The 15,546-nt window shown below is 33.6% G+C and overlaps 1 protein-coding gene across 1 annotated transcript in view; it reads left to right on the top strand.

Annotated features, from left to right (window-relative positions):
- HFM1 (helicase for meiosis 1) overlaps positions 1-15,191 on the top strand; it is a 73,280-nt gene extending 58,089 nt beyond the window's left edge. The window contains exons 26-45 of the mRNA XM_068141243.1: positions 18-98; positions 695-786; positions 1,581-1,687; positions 1,774-1,821; positions 2,031-2,128; positions 2,220-2,351; positions 3,609-3,694; positions 4,721-4,804; positions 5,779-5,936; positions 6,684-6,787; positions 7,660-7,815; positions 8,229-8,324; positions 8,713-8,831; positions 9,756-9,838; positions 9,985-10,103; positions 12,045-12,143; positions 13,035-13,095; positions 13,356-13,455; positions 13,857-14,014; positions 14,303-15,191. Coding sequence (XP_067997344.1) covers positions 18-98; positions 695-786; positions 1,581-1,687; positions 1,774-1,821; positions 2,031-2,128; positions 2,220-2,351; positions 3,609-3,694; positions 4,721-4,804; positions 5,779-5,936; positions 6,684-6,787; positions 7,660-7,815; positions 8,229-8,324; positions 8,713-8,831; positions 9,756-9,838; positions 9,985-10,103; positions 12,045-12,143; positions 13,035-13,095; positions 13,356-13,455; positions 13,857-14,014; positions 14,303-14,366 — 2,045 coding nt within the window. The 3' untranslated portion in view covers positions 14,367-15,191. The remainder of the gene's footprint in view (positions 1-17; positions 99-694; positions 787-1,580; positions 1,688-1,773; positions 1,822-2,030; positions 2,129-2,219; positions 2,352-3,608; positions 3,695-4,720; positions 4,805-5,778; positions 5,937-6,683; positions 6,788-7,659; positions 7,816-8,228; positions 8,325-8,712; positions 8,832-9,755; positions 9,839-9,984; positions 10,104-12,044; positions 12,144-13,034; positions 13,096-13,355; positions 13,456-13,856; positions 14,015-14,302) is intronic.
- Positions 15,192-15,546: the final 355 nt, after the last annotated feature.

The raw sequence follows: 15,546 nt of genomic DNA, 5'->3' as shown, positions 1-15,546 counted from the left end.
TTTCACACTGTTGACAGAGCTGTGTTTGAAGAACTTAAATGATTTATCATCTTTTGATTTGATCAGGATGAATGAAGCAAACAATTTTAAACCAACAGGTAATGCTTTTTATAAATAAATTAATTTCAGAAGTTTTGAGATAGTAGTGAACAACAAATGCTCACAAGTGTTCCTATAATCCATTAATCAGAGTAACCAAATGTAGCATAGTATCTCAGAGATTGACTAGAATGTATGAACAGGTTTCTTTAATCCGTCATTGAAGTTTATTCTCTTAATGTTACTCTATGAATAGGTTTTCTTTTGTTGCTCGAAATTTTGTTGCATATTAGGAGAAAATTACAGAACATTAGCATAGGGATGTGACACAGTGCAATGAAGGACAGGTTTTATCTGCTCTTCTCAACAGTCCTCTGCTAGAGGTGGCTGGCTTCTCAGCAACCACAGTTCACAGTCTGGTATATTAGTGTGAATTCATCTCCACTGGAGAAAACTGTAACTGGCACATTTCTTTCTGCCACTCTAGGATGGAGTCAGTAATACCCATCAGACTTCTGGGGGCAATAACATACTGAGTCAGTGCTGGTAACTCTCACTAAGCCATGTAATTAAAAAAAAATAAATTATTCTGACTTAAAAAACACTAAAAAATACTTGACAGTCTTAGTTTTTAAGGTATATTCTTCTTTTACAGAGACTGGAAGATTAATGGCGTGGTATTACATAGCATTTGATACAGTGAAACAATTTTTCACAGTTAAGGGAACAGAGACTTTAAATGAATTGGTAATGTAACTTTTTAAAGAAAATTTACATATGTTCAGTTCATTTTAAAAATCAAAGACAAGAAGCTGATGGGTTTGTTTCTTTTAAAGAGCTCAGACTTTGCTTAGATATAAAGTTTTACTTTTGAGCCTTTATACTCTGAGATCTTTCTATTTCAAACTCTGCCCTCACTAGTATTGCCTATGAAAATATCAAGTTGATGAACCTGTTATGTTAATGTATTAAATACTGCAATGTTTTGTGACTCAGTAGGGGGGGTGGTTATTGCAAAAATTGGTTGCATGGAGAGCAGACCTAATTTTTAAATAAATGTTACTGTCTCCCTGTTTTAAATATTTTCCGTCTCTCAGATAACATGCTATTGCTGTTTAATCTCAAAAGACATTTTGTTTCCAAGCAAATATTGTGGTAGGACAGACTTGCCATGAAAAATTTGAATGCCTGTCCTCCTATAGCAATCTTTGTTACTAAAGTAAGAAGAAACTAAAGCAACTAACAGCAAAAACTATATCTGCCTTGTATGTCATAAAGTGTTAGCTGTGTGGTTGATTTGTGGATACTTTGAAGTGAAATAGTAATTAAAAGCTGAAAGCGTAGTCTTCCTCTTTTCCTATATAATAGCCTTTATAGGAAGATGAAAATAAGTTGGTTAGTATTAGAAAGAAGTGATTGATCATCTTTTCGTGCTTACAGTGTTGAGACAATAACACTTTTTTTAAAGCAATTAAAAAGCTGGAAGAAGTGGTAGAAAAAAATGCAAAGAAAAAAAAACAACAATAAAATAATTGTTACAGATTACAATGATCTCCAGCTGTGCAGAATTTCTGGATGTCAAGTTAAGAACAAATGAAAAGAAAATACTGAACAATTTGAATAAAGACAAGGACAAAATAAGTATCAGGTATACAAATCAAATCTGTTGAGAAAGGAAAATAATCTTTTTTGCAATAAACAAATATCAGAAAAGACATCTATTTTTGTGCATAGGTTTCCAATGGAGGGGAAGATAAAAACAAGAGAAATGAAAATAAACTGGTAAATATTATATTGTGGCGTTAGTTTTTATTGAAAAGCTCTTGTTTCATGTCTGTTGAAGTCTCTGCTGAATTTGTATCACTTCATTGAGGACCAGATCTTGGTTTTATTTTTTCTATAATGAATATTCTTTCGTTTTCCAGTATAAACTTCTATATTGTTATACTTTGCTTACAATATGGCTTACATACCAAAAAAAATTTTTCCAGTCTTATTCAGGCTCAGCTAGGATGCATTCCTGTTCAAGACTTTACTTTGACACAAGATACCGGCAGAATATTTAGAAACGGCTTAAGAGTTACTAGATGTATGGTAAAATTTAATCCTTTTTGAGTGCATGTAATAATAAGCTAAGTTTTAGTTGATCAATACTAGTCAATTATTTTTTTTTTTCACAGGGTTGTCTGACTATCTGGCATCATGTAAGAACAACTTTTCTGCTTTATTAAACTCTTTGATTTTAGCAAAGTGTTTCAGGTGCAGACTTTGGGAAAATTCACTACATGTGTCTAAACAATTGGAAAAAATTGGTAAGTACTGGTAAAAAACTCAAACTGTAATCTGATGAAAAATCAAAACTCATAATTACCCTGCTAATTTCTCGAGTATGTGCTCATATGTACTTAATTACTTTCTTAATTACTCATTTTCCATCGAGTACCACACCTATCAGAGCAGTCTGCCACGATAAAAGTTATCAGTTCAATAATTTTCTTCAGCTTTCAAAGTATTTCAGAATTGTTCTTCTTCTGTTAGTGTTCATCTCTCTATCTTAGGTATATTCCACATTTGTGTGATTGAGTATCTCTGAGTGAGCTATGCCTTTCTTTCCAGATAGCTGCCACTGTAGATCCTGTTGCTCATATGCATGAAAGCCTTTTAATTTGCATTGACATGGACAGGAATCATGAAAGAGAAATAAATGTATTGTGTATGAGGTTCTTATACACAAGGATCACAAGTTTCTGATAATCTTCCTATCATTGTTTCCTGGTAGTTGATGAGCTTCTAGCTAGAAGTATAGACTTGCCATAATTATTCAAAAAAGATTTCAGAAGTTTTGGAGTCCTCTCTATTACAAAAATTTAATTAAAATTGTTTGAGGTACTGGTATCTAGTATAGCTTCCTGCTTTGATGTCTGGTCTTACACCTCTATGCTTTCAGAATTCACTGCAGTGTTCTCTTTAAAGACATTATCTGCTCTGTACAGAGCAATACAGTAGAGATCTGCATATTAGAGAGTAATGAAGCCAGAATGCATTCTAAGTATTTGTTACTGTATTTCAACTAAAATTAGTGCAGTTGCTGTAGTAGACTGTAGTTCCAGGTAGGAGAAATGCCTTTTTATATGCTATGATGACTCCCAATCTGACTGGAATTTTGAAAGAGCAGAGAATCACAAAGAGGAATGAGGTCATATGTGAAACTCTTCCTCGAAAAGGGAAGATGTTCTGAGATGAAGAATGCTTGTGTGATGGACTTTTTTCATCATAGATATGCAGAACACATTTCTTGACTCTTGTAGAAAGTGATCTAAAATCTGCTGTATTCTAGAAAATGTAACTAAATGTCAGTATTGAAATATTGAATGTTTTCATATTTATTGCCTTTCTTCTCATCTTTACAGATAAGTAAAATTGAAAAATAGTAAGGTATTTAATCAACTGAAATTTAGTGATTTGCTGGGCAAAATGCTGGGACTCATACTATAAAATTATTTCTGCACTTGAGAATAATTTAAAATTAGTGATTGTGTATAACAGCATAAACCTTAAATTCTTCACAGGTGTATCACTGTCAAATGCTATGGTAAACGCTGGGCTGACATCATTTAAAAAAATAGAAGATACCAATGCAAGGGAACTTGAATTGGTAATTTGTTATTTTGTACTCAGATAAATATACTAAGGAAAATACTGTATATTAATCCTGTATCCATCCATTACAAGCAGTGTGATTAATCTACATCTCTTATACTATTGTCAGCAAAAGTAAGTGGTTTATTAATTTATATTAGTGAATTTTAAAAATGTGACTACGCCTGTTTTTCCTTGAAAATGGGTATGATGTTTTGTTCCAACAAACAGAACATGTACGATTTCACTGACTTGGCTGGTTTCAGAAAGCAATTGCTTAAGTATGTATAATCATTAAAGTGATTTGAAACAAAGGGAAGTATTTCCCTATGGAAGTGTTATTAAACAATAATAGGGAATATTAGAATAGAATTAACCAGGTTGGAAAAGACTTTCAAGATCATCAAGTCCAACCTATCACCCAACACCATCTAATTGACTAAACCATGGTACCAAGTGCCTGTTTCTCTTAATGCCCTGAATTTCCATTATTGCTACTTTTAGTTAAAGACAGTCATAGAGTAAAATTCCTCTGATTCATCTATAAAACACTTACTTTAGGGAAGTTAGATTGTACTCCAGGACAAGTTCTTTGGCTCTTGACTTCTTTTCTGAGGAATTTTTTTTTCCAGTGTTCTAGAAGATATAATGGATTTTTAAAGCAAACCAATCCTACCTGGATCTTTCTGTTTTGGCTTTAGGAATTTGGTTTCTCTTTTCTGCACTCTTTTGCAGTTTTCTGTAATTTGCTTTGTTTGATTAAATGCAGTGCAACATAGAAGGGTCATCTAATATAAAACCTGAGTAGTCAGGGTTTTTTCAGTTCACTGGCTGTTACCTGAACAGAAGGGGTAGCAATGTGAAAAGATACTGGAATTTTCTTTAGCTTAGATTGCTATTCTGGGCATCACGGACATTAGAGAACTCGGAGTGATAAGGGCTTTTGTTGATAGCATAATTACATTGGTGACTTTGATTCCTTGGATTCTGTTGGCACCTATGATCAGCTGAATGTATCAGAAATGAAATCAAATCTTTCCAGATTTTAAACAGGCATCCTCCTTTTGGAAACCAGATAAAAGAATCTGTTTTGCACCTCCCAAAATACGAGCTTGATATTGAACAGGTAAATGCTTTTCTATTTATTTTGTGTTTTTATGCTGGTATTATTAAACGAAAGAGTAAATACGAACTTGAATTTTGAGCCTTACTGATAGATTGCATGGTATTGTGATGTCCTTCCACCTTCACGTGTATAGCCAAACCCTTAAGCCTCAAGGGTGAGCTTTGGAATAGACAGTCCCTGTAATACGTTAGCTTCTCTCTGTCTTGGTAATTGCATTCAACATTACAGATGCAAACTAGTATATTCCACATTCTAGAATTTTGTGCTAGTCTGAGAGGTCTCTTCTGTCTTGAACATTAACTTGAGACAGCAAAACATCTATGTAAAACTTACTGAAGAAGCATTGACTTCTGCATGTTCTACATTGCACTTAGGAATATAGAGAAACAGTAAATTTTTCTATATTAACATAGCTAGTGCCCTTTCAAAGGAAGCGTGTGATTCCATGTGCTATCAAGAGCTTTGAGGTTCTGGTAATGCATTGTGTCTTTAAACAGGTCACAGCCAATCTGCCTTTCTGAAATGCAAAATATGAAAAATAGCATTAAAGTGTTTCATGAAGTTGGTACAAATGAAGACATCTTTGACATGACAAACAATAAGTGTGTGAATTAACTGTTGTTAGAATGACCTGTTCTATTTTAATTTTTCATTTGTCATAATGCCAGATGAATATTTTTAAAGTTATTCTCAGAAGAAAGATTTAACAGTTATATATGTAGAGTATGCCAATGTAGACCTAGCTTTCTTCTTGCATCTTTTTCAATTGAACAGAATTTTTTTCAATGACTTAATGTAGAACATAATTAAATTTAGGATATTCAGCTATGGGCAAGTTAGTACTGTGTAACAGTGTTTCAGAGCAACAAAGAAAAACTGTACCTCCTATTACTTGAATAGGACTTTTGTGTTTGTATTGACAATACTTTGTATATTTACACAGTTATGTTGTCTTTTATATCATTTTCTCCTAGCTCCCAAAATACAGTGATACATTGGCTGAAATCTTAGTAACAGTCAAGTTAACAAACTATGAGCAGCTACAGACAAAAAGAACAGCAACCGACTTTCACTATGTTACATTGGTCATAGGAGATGCTGACAACCAAGTCATTTTTAATCAGAAAATTACGTATGTATAATCTGTTGGGGTTTTTGTTTGGTTGGTTGGTTTTTGTGTGTTGTGTTTTGTTTTGTTTATTTTTTAAATGCATTACATTTTCCAAAAGTGTTGGCTTTCAGTCCTTCCTGGGACTTTTTCAGGTTTTGCAATTCTGATACCAAATGGTACTGCATTTTCTAGTCACTTTTGTCATTTTAAAATGCTGCACAAGATTGATTAAACCCCCCCAAACATACCAGTGTTTTGTACTTGTCAGTACAGGGAAGATGTGTAACTGTACAACACTGATGTCATATTATGGAACACATCATAATTTCCATGTAAAACAAGTAAAATACCTATTAAAAAGATACATTCTCAAGTTGTTACTTACTCTTACTTATCTCTATTTCTTTTAATTATATTGTTGAAATTGTTGTTGACTTGGAGATGGAACTGAATTCTCCAGTTGGCTAAGATATGCTTAGAGCAAATGGGGGGAAAAAAGAAAAGAATTTTTTTCTTTCCAGCTGTGTGACCTTTATGGGAATTCTTCATGAAGTCTGATGGTTTTGGAAGAACAGAAACTAATCTGCAGGATCCTGGCTCTCTTATGGCCATAAATTTTATATTATTGGAAGGTTATTCTTAAGCCACTTACCAAATAAAATCCAAGAACTAAGACCAAATAAAGGCTCTTCACTTAGTTACAGATGCCATAGTGTACAGTGTTGTTTCATTTTCCATATCTAACAAAACTTTACTGATACATTATAGGGATTCTGTGCTGCTGAAAACTGGAAATTGGATAAAGAAAATTGAAGTGAAAAGAGCTGTTAAATCAGAGGATATTAGTGTAAATTTAATTAGTTCTGATTATGGTAGGTTGATTAGTATGCTTTTAATTAAAAAAAAAAAAGCATAATAATTTTGAATACATTGTTAATACACTTTATATCAAGCCAAATATATATACAAATTACTTTATCTGCAAACAAAATTCTATTATATGGTTTTTACTGTGTTGAGTATTACCTAACAGTCCTAGTTACATACTTTGGTATACAGTTTAAAAATAGACTGGCTGTATTAAATTCTGTCATCATGCCCTGCCTGTAAAGATTGCCATGTGCTAGATTAATTGATAGCTTCAATACTCAATGTTTATCATGGAAGCTGTGACATTAGTCAGGCTTGGAATAATCAGTATTCCTATGGCTAAACCTCAGGAAAAAGGAAGGTTTTTCTAACGAAAAGAGATGAAGAAAAAATTGTCCTTTTATTACTGCTTTTCTGTTTACACATTGTACTCAGTTCAGTAAACCTCAACACAACAGTTACTTTCTCTCAGACTGGTAACATTGGTAACAAGTTACACTAAAATCAGGTCTTCCTCATCTCTATTTATATATAAGTCTGCTTCTGTTTCAGATTTGAAAGAAATTTCATGTTTTAAAAGCCTGTCTGGTTTTCTAGCAATACTTGCTGAGTAAAATACAAAAATACCCTTTTTACAAGTGATGTCTCTTATAGTCTCACATGAATTTTGGTTTAATTAAAACTAGAACCATTATCGTCATTCAACTTGAAAAACATCTACCAACATACTCATTTTACCCTTTGCCAATACAAAGCTGGTCATACTCCTGTAATACTTTCTTAAATGCTTCAGAAAACTGAAGGTAATCTGCTTAGAAACAGTTTATAGAAATGTAAAGTATTTTTTTTAAGTATTTTTGTCTTTCTTTCAAAGTTGGCCTTGATATACAGCAAGCATATACCGCCTTTTACTTAACACCAAAGGCAGTGGGAAATCAAGTGGTTACAAATCAAAAACTGAAAGCTGAGTCTTCACGTGATCTGTATTATGGCCCATCACAAAGTCTGCCAGCAGCAAAAGCAGATACAGGTAAACAGATCACAAGATCTGACTAATAGCAAAGCTTTTTGCAAAGAATTTTGCTTTCAGTGGAGAGCTAGATCTTTACCAATACTTCCTTCTCAAGTATAATAAAAATACAGTGCTGCTGCTACCACTTGTCAAGTACTGCAGAGCAATTCTTTGCATGTGAAAGAAAAATTATAGGTGTTTTGTATCTAGCATGACGGTTTGAATTTGGAAATGTGATATTGCCTCTGTTTTTAAGTAACATTGATGAATTGCTTTCCAATTACATTGTTTGAGCAGCCCAAAGCTTTGTCAAAGGCCACAAAAATTTAGTGACCCAGGCTACTTCTAGCCCATTTTTGCCATGTGTAGTAGTCTCTTAACAATACCTATGAAATAAAACCCCAATGTGTTTCCGTGTTCTGTTTATCTAGAAAGCAGATCTAAACAGGAGATTACTTACAAGAAATATGGAAACAGAGAATGCAACCACCGCTGTAAAAATAAAGATGTGTGTGGACATGACTGCTGTGAGTTTCATTAAATCTACTATTTCTGTTACTTTTAGACAAATGTAACTTAAAATAGCTTTGTTTATACCAACAGCTACACATACAGAAGCAATGTAAGCAAGAGTCAGGCCTGAGTTGTTGTTATGATACAGTCATAAAAGCAGTAATAAAAAGCTTTGTCATTAATACTCTTAGAGCGAATACATATTAGTATTTCCCACAACGTCTAGCATATGTTTTAAGAGCAATTCAAGCTTATTACACTTTTATATAGATATTAGCATGTTAAATCTTTTAGAATCTTTTAACAGAAAATACTATGCTTAGTGCCAAAGTTTCTATTGATCTGGAAAGAATTAAGTCTTGTCTTTTCTAAACTAACCATTATTTTAATTCCTTTCCTCAGGTAAAACTGGAGTACCTCCAAAGTCAGAGATGAACAGAGATTCAAATTTTTCTTTGTACCTAGCTGATTTAAGGAGCAGGAACTCAAGCTTATGTGTACCCCCAGTAAAACGGCTAAAGGTTCATTTGAATGAAGTCAGCTATTGAATAGATTCATTTCAATCTCTTATGTATTTGTATATATTGTTTGCATAGTTTTTATAACTGTGAACATTCACGTTTGTCTTTTCTGTGTGGAATGGAAAAATCAAAGGTTCGGGAATCATTGAGATGGTCTCCTACTGCTGGGATGCTTCAAAAAATGATCCACTTCTGTGCATGTACCTTTTTTTTTTTTTTACTTCTATGGTATTTGATAGATTGTGGTGGGTGAGGTACAGAGGCATTGGAAGGTAATGTACTGTGACTTGGTTTTGGCAAAATATGATCTGAATGAAAACAGTTGTATTATCAGAGTAATGCTACTGAAAGATCTTTTTGCCTTAACAGGTAGACCCACTTGTTTGAGAGAGATCCACTTGTTTATAAGTTAGTTTTAACCTCTGGAAGATTTCATGGCTTACACTTTATCCCTTTGAATGCAGTATTGCACTAGTTCTTTCTGCAGGAAAAATGGCATTTCAGATACTGAAATGTTTTATTTCCTCTTCACAGTTTTATTAGGTTGTTTCAAATAATTATTTAGTCTGTAGCTAATTGAATTGTTTTGGTTGGAAGAGACCCTTAAGATCATCAAGCCCAGTCATTAATTCAGCATTCCAGATCGGCACTAAATCATATCCCTCAAATACAGTTAAGAATTAGTGATCAACAATCTAACTTTGCCAGGGTACTTGAATAACCCCACTTAGAAGAATGTAATTCAAACATTTGTAACTGATTACGTTAGATAAGCAGACATCAGAAAGGTTTTATATACGTCTTTAGAACTATTTTTAAAGATCATATATAACTTGATACATACTATTAATGATAGTCATGAAGATTGTTAACAACAATTTTCAGAGTTTATATCTTCTAGTTACCAGAATCTGCTTGCTTTAGATGCAGATGTTAAATCAAGCTCAAAATGTGGACCTCAAGCAATTTGTTTTTACACCTAAATCTTCATTACCAGCATTGGCAAGGTACTGGTTAATATAAGTAACAATATGATATGATATGTATGAGATAGTTTTTAGTTGTTACAACTTAACATATTCTTTCCTTCATAAATTTTTTGCAACTTTCTGCAACTGTTTTACTGACAGTCACTGATTTATTGTTTTAATAGGTCTAGTAATGAACAGTTGTCTTCAGCATCTTCATCACCTTCAATGAACCAGATGGATAATGGTAATAGCATAGAAGTATCTCAGAAACAACTGCAATCCTGGAATTATGCAAAGAGTAGTAAGTTACTGCTTATGTTCAAAATTATTATTTCCAGTTTTGACTATACTTGTAAACTGAAAATTCCTTGAATAACTACAGCAAACAGTATGGCATTTTAAAATACTGAATGTATGGAGAAATACAGTGGCCTTAATTGGCTTTCTTTCTGGTATTGGTAAGAATTTATAATGTAGGTCTAAGCATCTCAAGTGTACCTTGTAATACAAGAGGTATTTTACCCCTATATCTGTATCTTCTTTTTGCTGGAAGAAGTCAGTGAAACATGAGCTTTTGTTCTGGTAGTTGACGAAATGTCATTCAGTAACTGAGTCGTAACTACTACTGGGGAAAAAAAATCCTGGTTTGATTTTGCTGGGAAGGCTAGAATTTTTTTTTTCATTTGGTGTTAAATGATTAGTCTTCATCAGTATATAACTGTGATGTTCTCTTCACTGCTTGCCTTTCGCTAGTGCATTTGATGAGAGTAAACTGATGCGAATCGAGCTTTGACTAATTTAGCTAATAAGTAGCAGCTCCGATATTTAGGTCAGACTCAGACATATAAGAAACACTGTGTTGAAATGGATTGATTTTTTTTTTCATTTTATTGTTTTTTAGTTCGTACTGCCTAATTGGTGGTGCCTATGCTGGATAGTTTCATTTTTATTTAACACTGACAGTGGGATTCTTATCCTGTTCCTTTACTGCTTTGTATTTTCCTGACATACTGATTTACCTGCTATGGCTGTTATTTAGTCTTAAAATGGAAGACTGTTTCATAGGAACATCATCAGTTAACTGGGGAGATGGGGACTCAGTTTATGATATGATTGTGTTAAAAGAATGAAATCATGGAAAGAGCTCTCATCTGTGCTTGAGGACATCTTGAGGCAAATCATTCAGGATCAAGGGGATGTAGTAGATATTGCTGACTAAAACCCATGTCCACTGAATAGTAGCAGAAAAGGTAACTGATTGGAAAAGGTAATGTTGATTGGAACATCTGCATTTTAAAAAAATGCACAAAACAAGTTAGTTGTAATAAAGTAAGGTTCATATACTTTTTTTTTTTTTTTTTTGGTAGTGTTAACTGCATCTGTAATCTGGTAATTAATAATATACTGTGAAATTTGAGTAACCTAAACCTCTAATTTATTTGACGTCCATGTGTCTGTACAATAATGCACCATACTGACTGCATGCATCCAAAACCACAATACCAGTATCTTCCTGGTGTTGCCTATATCTGTGGAACAGGATTTTTGATGTGAGTCTGTCCTGCTTCCCTCTCTGTTGCAAGAGATACCTGGATCAGGGTTTCCTAGGCACATTAGGGCTATGATAACAGAATAAAGATTCCAGCAGAAGAGAGAAGAAAAAACTTAGAGTGAATTGGATTGGTGATGAAAAGATAATAGAATGAAGGAGAGTAAGAAAAAAAAACACAGTAAGTTTTCTTGGCACCCTGAAAAAAAACTATTTAAAAACATTAACTATCACATTTTAATTAAGATCTTTAACAACAATGCTTAAAAATGCATTTATCATGGGTAGATCTTAGGCATTATCTGTATGAGAGAAAGCCAGCATTCAGAGTGTTTTGGTAAACTTTGGAGAGAAGGAAGGACTGAATTAAAAGTGCTACATTTTGGATCAAGAAGTCCTTCAGGGAAAGAATGAAATTGCAGTGATGTTTAGAAGGTTAATTTTTCTAGAATCTATAATGAGGATAACTTTTCTTAAAATAAGGCTGAGGAAAAAGTGCACTTGTGACAGTTCTTTCTGAACTGGTTGTAAAAATAGAAGAGTTTAATTTGTACTTGTCCATTTCAAATGTATTACAGCTTTCTCTTGAAAATGTTCAATGTTTGTGAGAAGAGCCAAGAGACAATGGCATAAAAAAATGTTGCAAGTCTTTAATACATAACTTGATGGATAACAGCAGATCTTGCATTTCAGATGCTTTGGATGTGGACTTTGAATTGAATAGTGATGTTTGGGATGATATTGATGATGACAAACTAGTATTTGCTAGCAACTTTGCCACTAGAGAATTAGGTACAGTTATTTTTAAAAATTTGTTTCCTATGCACAAATTATTTTGTAACAATTTATTATAGTATGCTGTAAGTGGAACTACTTGAAACTTTTGCTTAATTGATTAGACTGACAGGTCTATTACTCGACCTTTTAATGTGACCTGTATTGAGACATAGCTAATACAGATGGGAGAGAATAAAACCTTTAGAATAAACCAAACCAGGTTGGAAGAGACCTTCAAGATCATCGTGTCCAACCCATCAACCAATCCAACCCACCCAAACAGCTAACCCATGGCACCAAGCACCCCATCAGGTCTCCTTCTGAACACCTTCAATGACGGCGACTCCACCACCTCCCCGGGCAACCCATTCCATAGCGCAATCACTCTTTCTGTATAGAACTTCTTCCTAAGAGAGAGAGCTGAGAATTGTTTTGATTGGAAAAGATCTTTAAGATCATCCAGTCCAACCATTAACCCAGTGCTGCCAAATCACTACTAAACCATGTCACTAAGCACCATATGTATATGTATTTTAAATACTTCCAGGGATGGTGACTCAACCAGTACCCTGGCCAGCTGGTTCCAGACCAGCCTTTTTAGGAAGGAAATTTTTTGCCCCTTGATGCAACTTCAGGCCATTTCCTCTTCTCTTGTCGCCAGTTACTTGGGATAAGAGACTGAGTCATAATTAAAATTTTCTGGGATGGCCTGCAATTATGTATTTGTCATTTTACCAGACTGCTTATGTCTGCTTCTCTTTACATTAGCCCAAGCCCCACAGAAGAAATATCTCACATATTAAGACATTTGAATAATTTTCAAACTATTATGTAAGATATTTACAAGGGATTTTTACAACTTTCATTCTTATGTGGAACTCTGAAATGTCTACCTTGAAATTGCAGATGAGTGCGAACCACTTTGCCAGTATGTAAGATGCAAATCTGCAAATGACATTTCAAAAAAGTAAGCATTGTATAAGTTCTTACAGTTTTATTTGGTTAAGAATATTGTTTGTATTTCACATGTATCTGTATAACGTATAGAAAGTTATTCACTCATAGGTGAGTGAAATTTCAACTTTTAAAATGTATGAATTGTGGAATAATTTGAATTTATTTTTCTTTATTTAACTGTGGAGGGAAATAAATAGAAATTCCTGATCTGAAAAATAAATAATTTTGCTCTTCTGTGAAAATACTTCAGTATTAACCTAATATTTTCAGTTCATGCACATTGCAAGATGAGACCAATATTCAGAACTCAGCTACTCCTGTGGTTAATAGCATATCGAAAGTCAATTTACAGAATGGAAACATAAATATGGTGAGTAAAAATACTTTGATAACAGAATTTCCTGTAATTAGAGTATTGCACATGTAAATACATTCACTATACCTAACTTACGAATCAGTTTGAACATACTCAGTTTCTGAACCTTTCTTTGCTGTCCAAACATGTACATCCTATGTTCAGTGTGATATTCACAATACACAGAAGTAGGACTTCAGTTTACTTTATATATAGTATGGCTTCAAAACTATTTACTCAGTTTGATTGTGATTCTGCAAGTCATCTAGTATAATATTATATTTAGCATGTGCTTGGTCCTTGTAAAATACCGTAATACCAGTATAAATATCTGTTCTACATACTGCAACACACTGACAGTTTCTCTTTTGGTTAGTTATTTTAACCATACACACTTTATGACATTTATATTGCAGTTCAGTTTTCAAGAAAACAACTGTTCAAATCTGTCACAAGAGCTGGAAAGCGTACAGTGTTCTTCAGTCTCAAAAATCATCTCAGACTCTTCTAAATTCACTAGGAAAGAGGATTTTTTTATTCTCACTAAAGAGCATGAGAAAGAAGTGAATCCAAGGTAGGAAAAAGCTGTGGGTTTGTGGTTTGGGGTTTTTTATTTTATTCTGTTGACTCAATGTTCAGTGCTTGGTTCCTCATGGAAGACAGACCTTTAAGCAATGTGTTAATTTTCAACTTTAAACAATGACTTTTCACAGTAACAGCAGCAGCTAACTTTTCTTAGAAGGGAAGGGAGTTTTTTTGGATTGTCATGTATCTTTTGACTGTACTTTGTGCACTGTTCCTGATTCATCAGGTTTTGATTTACTCAATATTTTTTTTGTTGCTGTTGCTTCATCTTTATTAGGTATCTTGATGATGAAATCAATGATGTCAATCCCTTCCTTGGAATATTTGATGATATTTTGTAAAACAGATGAACAAAATACATTGTAAGTCCTGCAGAAAAATGTTTCAGTCATTGTTACAGAGCAAAGCCTTCAAATCCATTTAAAAGAATTTAGTTTCTTTTGCTTACCTGTTTGATAACAGCTGAATTGCTGCACAGAGTCTATTAATAAGAACATTGAATTAATGGGTTCTAGCTATATATTATTTCAGTGAATAATTGATATTTGTTTCTTGACCTGGCTGTTTGCAGGCTTGCAAAGGAAAACTTTGGAATGTTTTAAAGGAGAATAGTTCTCAGGGTGCTTTTATAGATGAAGTAAAAATTACATAAGACAAAGGAAGCTGTTTATTACATGCCTTGCTCACAAGTACTTTTTAAATGAACGAAAGAGTCTCTCCTCAGAAATTTATTAATGCTTTTTGTTTTTGTGTCTCTGCTTCTCTAATGCTCAATTTTTCAAAGTACTGGTTCTGTAAAATAATCAGATTTACAATTAAATGCAATGACATGGTAATTTATTCCTTTTGACAGCACTATCAACTTGTTAATAGAAAAGTGCAACTTCTTTAAAGCAAATGAGTTTACAGGCTCTCAACAAACCAGTTACAAAATGTTTATAAATAATAGTCTAAGATTGTGCTTTGCTGTTCACTTTGACACCTGAGGTCATAAAATGGGCGGTTATATGTCCTAGTAAAGATTAGGCAACCAAGCGTTGGATTTGGATGTCTTCTTCTAGCTCTAGTATCTGAACAGTAGACCTTGCAAGTTCAGTAGTTAGAAAAATTAATTATATTGCCTAAAATCCAAGAGAACTTTATTTTTTACTGTTAATTATTCAAAATTTGTGGAATAAAAATGTTAAAAAATCACAAAAGGAATCTGGTCTGTCTGTTCTTTCAGCAGTGGTTGTAGTGCCACCAAATGCAACTATGTCTTGCTGCATTAATGTGGGTGTATTTTTCCAGCTAATAACATTTTACTTGACTCCAGTGTTTCCTTAAACTTTACATTTATATTCTGGTGGTTAATGGTGCCACATCCAGCTGGCAGCCAGTCATTAGTGGTGTCCCCCAGGGATCAGTGCTGGGCCCCATCCTGTTCACTATCTTTATTGATGATGTGGACAAAGGGATTGAGTCCCATCAACAGTAAATTTGCAGATGATACCAAGCTGGGGACAGGTGTTGATCTGTTAG

This window comes from Melanerpes formicivorus, unplaced genomic scaffold (assembly GCF_026170545.1).
Source record: "Melanerpes formicivorus ecotype bairdi unplaced genomic scaffold, bMelFor1.0.p_v2 SCAF_7, whole genome shotgun sequence".
In the NCBI taxonomy this organism is placed as follows: domain Eukaryota; kingdom Metazoa; phylum Chordata; class Aves; order Piciformes; family Picidae; genus Melanerpes; species Melanerpes formicivorus.
The sequence above is the reverse complement of the archived record's forward strand: the minus strand, read 5'-3'. Positions and strand labels throughout refer to the sequence as shown.